This window comes from Protobothrops mucrosquamatus, unplaced genomic scaffold, assembly GCF_001527695.2.
Source record: "Protobothrops mucrosquamatus isolate PMUCROS unplaced genomic scaffold, P.Mucros_1.0 scaffold1039, whole genome shotgun sequence".
NCBI lineage: Eukaryota > Metazoa > Chordata > Lepidosauria > Squamata > Viperidae > Protobothrops > Protobothrops mucrosquamatus.
In genome coordinates, this window is record NW_015387271.1 from 200,939 (window position 1) to 207,163 (window position 6,225).

Here is a 6,225-nt window from a genome sequence, read left to right on the forward strand (position 1 = left end):
GGAGATGGTTTTACACTCCCACTCCATCAATCTCAAACGGGAAGGCTCAATTTTGTTAGCGAGGGCTGAAGCCTCCTTCTGAATGGTTCGTGTGCCACAAGATCCCCCCCGTCATCTTTACAGCCCAAGAAACTAGGAGGAGCCCCTTCTGAGATGTTTGTCACCCCTCTTTTCTTTCCCTGGGCTCAGCTGCCTCTTCTCTGACTGTTGCCCTGTCTGTCTGTCTTCCTCCGTCTCCCAAGGTCTTTTCCACAGACTCCATTCCATCTGGCCATGAGATTAAATCTTGAATCCATTTGTCTTCCGGACACTTTACTGGATATGGGACTTTTTGCTTTTTTTCCCTTCCAGGTCATCGCTGCGGAGGGCGAAATGAACGCTTCCCGGGCGCTGAAGGAAGCCTCGATAGTCATCTCGGAGTCTCCCGCCGCTCTCCAACTCCGCTATCTGCAGACCCTCACCACTATTGCAGCTGAGAAAAATTCCACCATCATTTTCCCCCTGCCCATAGACATGCTGCAAGGGATTATGGCAATGAGGCACTAACCAAGGCAGCCACGTTGGTAAAGGAGAGGAGAAGCTAGATTAAAAGCAAAAGCCAGCCTTCGGCTAGGAGAGAAATTGCATCCTTTGTAGAGTTCATAAGCATTTTGCATCTGCTGGATCCTCTCTGTTGTCCCTCTGGATAAATATAGACACCCCCCCCCCGTTTTGCTTCTCCCCGTTCTCTTCTTTTAAAGAGATTTCTTTTATATAAATACCGCTATAATTTTTAATCAAAGCTTTTTCAAAAAGGAAGACAAAAACCAATGCAAACTAACATCAAGGAACAGGAAGAAAGGAAAAGAGAAAAAAGAGAAAAATTTTCCCAAGAAGTAACTTCCAATCTTCTTTACAGCATTTACGAGTACAGTTATAAATTTACCTCTTGCTCTAAAGTTGCAAGGTAATTATTTTCTTTCTATAATCTGGCTTGTCTAATCCTCAAAGCCATAAATTACGTTTTTTTCCCCCCTTCATGCAAAAAGTCTGTAGGTAAGGAGTTTAAAGAGAGATTTTTGAGTGCCTTGCATCTCTTTGAAGGGAGAATCAAAAAATTGTTCAGAGTCTGGCTTTTGATTTATTTTTTTAAAAAAACAAAAATATTTTCTTTGTTTTCTCTCATGGGAGACAGCGTCCGTAGCGGCCTTGTTGTCGGAGATTGTAACAACGCACAGATTGTAGTTATGGAGATAATACATGCTTGTTAGCTACGTGTTATGTTCAGGTTACACACAAGTGTCTCCTTGCCTTAGTGATCCATGTAACCCAATGCCTCTGTCTATCTGATTTTGCGATCTACATTTTTTACACATAAAAACAGAGTTGGGGGTTTTTTTAAAATCATTTTTAAAAAAAAGGACGGTAGTTCATTTCCTGGTTTAGATTTTTTTTTCTTTCTTTCCAGAAAAATAAAAAAAAAACCATAAAGAAGGTATCTCATTGCCAGAAATGATGCTGAGTGCCTTTGAATCTTTCGCTGAGCTTAAATGCATTATTTCCTAAAAGCTAAGAGGCTTGACGTTTATTTTAAGACGTCTGTGGTCAGCTGCTTGGCGATATAGCTACCTAAAGGAAGCTTAATTTAACTTTAGGACCTCCCCATAGACCTATCTTCTTCTACCACATTCTCAGCCAGTTTAGAACAATTCATCTGAAAGACCAATAAATCCCAGAGGCTTCCTTTCAAGTTTACTTGCTAAAATCTCAGCTTTTTGCTAATATACCATGTTGATGTTTAAGCCCCCGTATATCCGGTATGTTTGCATTGCGCGTTTTATAAAGTAGATATCTGGTTGGAATCAGAACTATAGGTAATTGTCACTGAATAGCGTTGTGGTTAGCTGTAATTATTGTACTGTATTCCACATTGTGTGTTAAGTTTTAATAACAGGAAAAAGAGGACTGGGGTCCAGTTTTAGAAACATCACAGGCCTGTCCGATGAAAACTTAAAAGGCTTTTTCAGTGGTCTGAACAAATGAGCCTCTGTTGAAATGTTATACCATCTTTCATGTTCTCGGCAATTAAAGTGGGATCGGGCCACTTTAATTTCACGGTCATTTTAATTCAGCTCGCAATGATAGGATCCAAATGAAGGTATTCCCCCCCCCCCAAATAAAACCAAAGAACATTTTCTTTTAGCCCGTTTACCGAAAGTGCTCTTAATACCATGTACAAAAGAAGAAGAAAAAAATTGTCAGTGGAAAAAACGTGTCTGAATTCTAAAGTGTCCTTGTTGATCAGCTGACGTTCCAATAAATTTTTCTTTTATCATGTTCCTGTTTCTGGAGTCCTTGGCAAACCTTTTCTTGAAAAGAAGACATTTCAACAGGCCTTGGCACGCTCTGAGCTTGGCTGTTTCCTTGCAGAGATCCTGAAATTGGGAAGCAAAAGCTTGATGGTGGGTTTAACTCGGCTTGGTGGTCCCTCTCCAGGCGGCAGAAAACATCTGCAGAACATCTGCTAGCCTCACCCATCCCTGTTGTGCCCTAAGCTACAGCAGAGTCCTTTCCTTCTGTGCTTTCCCTGCCTAGAGATTTCCAAACCTTGTTTTAGATTTTATTTCCTTGGTTAGGTCAGGCCAGCCTGGAAAAATAAATGAATCTCAAGGATGTTTTCAAGTAATTGAATAGAGCTGGGTGATATCAGAGCTGCTTTACAGAGGCAAGAAGCACGAGACGCCCACTAGCTTCAGTTTATATTCATTAGCTGTCTGTCTGTCTGTCTGTCTGTCTGTGTCTCTCTCTCTCTCTCTCTCTCTCTGTGTGTGTGTGTGTGTTGTGAGAAGCTCTGTTATCTTGTTGGTCTGCCTGTGGAAGAGTTCTCTCTTGCCCAAAATGTGCAAGCCTTTGGGGTACACTCTGTTCTACAGATCTGCAGGAGGGAGGGGGGAAGGAAGGAAGGAAGGAAGGAAGGAGATGAGAAAGGGAGGGAAGGAGGGAGGAAAGAAGGAAGGAAGGAAGATGGGAAGAGAGGGAGGAAGGAAGGAAGACGGAAGGAGGGAAGGAAGGAAGGAGGGAAGGAAGGAAGGAAGGTGATGGGAAGAGAGAGGGAGGATGGAAGGAAGACAGGAGGAAGGGAAGGAAGAAAGGAGATGGGAAGAGAGGGAGAATGGAAGGAAGGAAGGAAGGAAGGAAAAAAGGAAGGAGGGAGGGAGGGAGGGAGGGAGGGAAGGAAGGAAGATGGGAAGAGAGAGGGAGGGGGGAGGGATTACATCGACGCTACTCGCAGCCCTGAAGCTGCCAAAGAAGCCCAAGCGAGCCATGCCCGAGGTGCCTGGGAGGGTCGTCTGGATGCCCTCAGAGGCTTGGCCGAGAGAGCGGAGCGCCACAGAGGTTGGAATCCGCGCCGCGCGAGCGATGGAGCCGCCGCCGCCAACGGCCGGGGTCCCGCGCGGGGGCCTCGTTTCGGTTGCTGCCCGCCCCGTCCGCCAAGCTGGGAAACAGCGCCGTGGGGCTGATGGGCGACATGGAAAGGGGCACCCGGAGGAATCCAGACGGTCTGAAATTGGACGGTGAGACCCCCCGACCCGCCTCGGGGCTTGGTTGTGCCCCCGCTGCCCTTTCCTAGCTGCCTCGATTTCCAAACGACAGCTTCGGATTGGCGCGGCGAGCTCCTGAGCCAGTGCAGAGCGCCAATTCTTTAGGGGGAATGAGGAGTGAACTTAAGTCTCCCTGGCAGGCAAGCTCAGCTTGGCCGATTCCATTGGGACCCGGGGTACTACTGCTGAGCAGACCCTCTGAGCATGCACAGAGGGCATCTGGAAATATAAAAATGCATCCGCCTTCTTGGCCATCACTTATGACTTTATTTCCACCATTCCTACACCGGCACAACGATACTTCTTTAGCTGGTTCTTACATCAAACCGTAGGAATAATCCACCAGGCGTATTTGTTTGGTTATGTACTGTTGACTTAATCAAACTATTTTGTTTGGCAGATTATGTGCCACCAAGTCTGATTAGTTGGTTATGTGCCCATCGGTTTTGATTGATTGATTTTGTACTGCTGAGTCAATCAGCCAATTTTGATTAACAATGTGTCATTACATCAATCAAACCATTTGATCGATGCTTTGTGTGCTATGAAATCAATCCTATGAGTTTGATTGATCATAAGCTATCAGATCAAACTCATTTGATTGATTGTTTAGGGGCTATCAAGTCAATCCTATGAGTTTGATTATGTGCTATCAAATTAGTCAAACCATTTAATTGAAGCTTTGTGTGCTATGCAACCAATCACCTGCGTTTGATTGATAACATCCTATTAAATCAATCTGATTGATTGCTTATGGGCTATCAGATCAGTTCTATGAGTTTGATTGTTTATGGGCTATCAAATCAATCCTTGATTGATTGTGTGCTATCAAATCAAACAATTTTGATCGATTGATTAGCTGCCATCGAGTTGAACAATTTTGGTCGATTAGGCTCAAGGGAGGTAATAATAATAATAATAATAAAGTTGGAAGGGACCTTGGAGTCATCTAGTCCAACCCCCTGCTCGGGCAGGAAACCCTATACCATTTCAGACAAATGACTGTCCAATCTCTTCTTAAAAACTTCCAGTGTTGGAGCATTCACCGCTTCTGGAGGCAAGTTGTTCCACTGGTTAGTTGTTCTAATTGTTTCTCCTTAATTCCAGGTTGATTCTCTCCTTGATGAGTTTCCATCTGTTGCTTCTTGTCCTGCCTTCCTTGACTCCCTCTTCTTTGTGGCAGCCCCTGAGATACTGGAACACTGCTATCATGTCCCCCCTCGTCCTTCTCTTCATTAAACTAGACATACCCAATTCCAGCAACCGTTCTTCATATGTTTTAGCCTCCAGTCCCCTAATCATCTTTGTTGCTCTTCTCTGTACTCTTTCTAGAGTTTCAAGTTCTTTTTTTACATCGTGGTGATCCTGGAAAGCTGGTGACCCCATGGATAGATTATTTCCAGGGTTTTCCACCGGTGTCCCCCTCCACCCCTGTAACTGAGATAACAGCGCTGCTGCAATCCCAATTTTATGCCTCTGTTATCACCCTCTGGAAATAGGTGGAGGTTGCGATTCTATATTTAAAAAACAGGACTGGCATGCACAAGAAGTCATAGCCAACAAAGCCAGGAAACACGTCTCAACTGCACAATTTGAGGAGGGGATATTTTCAATCAGGGCGTTTCCTGCAGTTGCAGATAAACACTAGAGAGGCTAGGAAAAAACACAACCACAATCAGGTTGCTGGGTTTAGCGTGTTGCACAAACGTAGCCGTGGCTAAGGCTATGTTAGCATTTCACAAGTGCTCGGTGGATTGTGGCTTTTTCCGTGAAACAAGATGAAGCAATGCTTGGCAGGGGGGGGCCCCAGAAACTTTGAAAGCTTGCCAGAAATTTGTAGGCAGGAAATGAATAGTTTATTTGGGACAGCAAAGGTGAAGAACCGGTTTGGTGCAGTGGTTTTCAGACCCTGGGCTAGAAAACCAGGAGAACGAGAGTTCGAGTCTTGCCTGAAACACCAAGGCAGCCTGGTGACCTTGGGCCAGCCACTTTCTCTCGGCCCTAGGAAGCAGGCAACGGCAAACCACGTCGGAGAGCTTGCCAAGTCAACTGCAAGGGCTTGCCTGCAGGAGACAAGGATGACTCAAAAGCACAAAAAAAGAGAATAAAACATGGACACCTCCATTGCATTGGCAGCCTTAAGGCTAAAAGGACATTTAGGTCACAATTCTTTATTTTTCTTTTTAATAATAACGTGAGGGACATGTCATTCTGCCTACCAACTCTTCTCCTTCTCTTTCAGCTTCCGAGCTAATTCAGGACAGGAAATTCGGCCTCGTGGTTTAAAGAGGTGAAACAGTATTTTATGTTTCCAGTGGAGTGGAATTTTCTTTCGAACCGGCCCCGCCGGGTTCAGAGCAAGCACCTCATTCCTTAGTTTGGTTGAATCTCATCTGAGGCTGCCTTGCGAGGGTCTTTGAGAGGTTATTTTCTTCATCTTCTATTTCTCCTTCGTCCAGCTTCGTGTGGCCGGCCCCGTTTGCTCCTGAGCGGGACTTTGAACGTGGTGGAAAGCCAAGAAGGAGCGCTCAGACCTTGCCGTCAGGGCGAGCATGTAGTTGTTGTTCAAAGCAAAAGACAACAGGGGTGGTGTGCACGGTTTTATGTTCGTTTTTTTTTTTCTTTCAGGGAACTTTGAGGAAAG

The 6,225-nt window shown here is 45.1% G+C and overlaps 1 protein-coding gene across 1 annotated transcript in view; it reads left to right on the forward strand.

Annotated features, from left to right (window-relative positions):
• The window catches only part of LOC107291049 (erythrocyte band 7 integral membrane protein-like), a gene marked incomplete at its 5' end in the record, with an annotated part of 8,284 nt that extends 7,509 nt beyond the window's left edge, over positions 1-775 (forward strand). Inside the window, one exon of the mRNA XM_015820001.1 lies at positions 279-775. Coding sequence (XP_015675487.1) covers positions 279-546 — 268 coding nt within the window. The remainder of the gene's footprint in view (positions 1-278) is intronic.
• Positions 776-6,225: the final 5,450 nt, after the last annotated feature.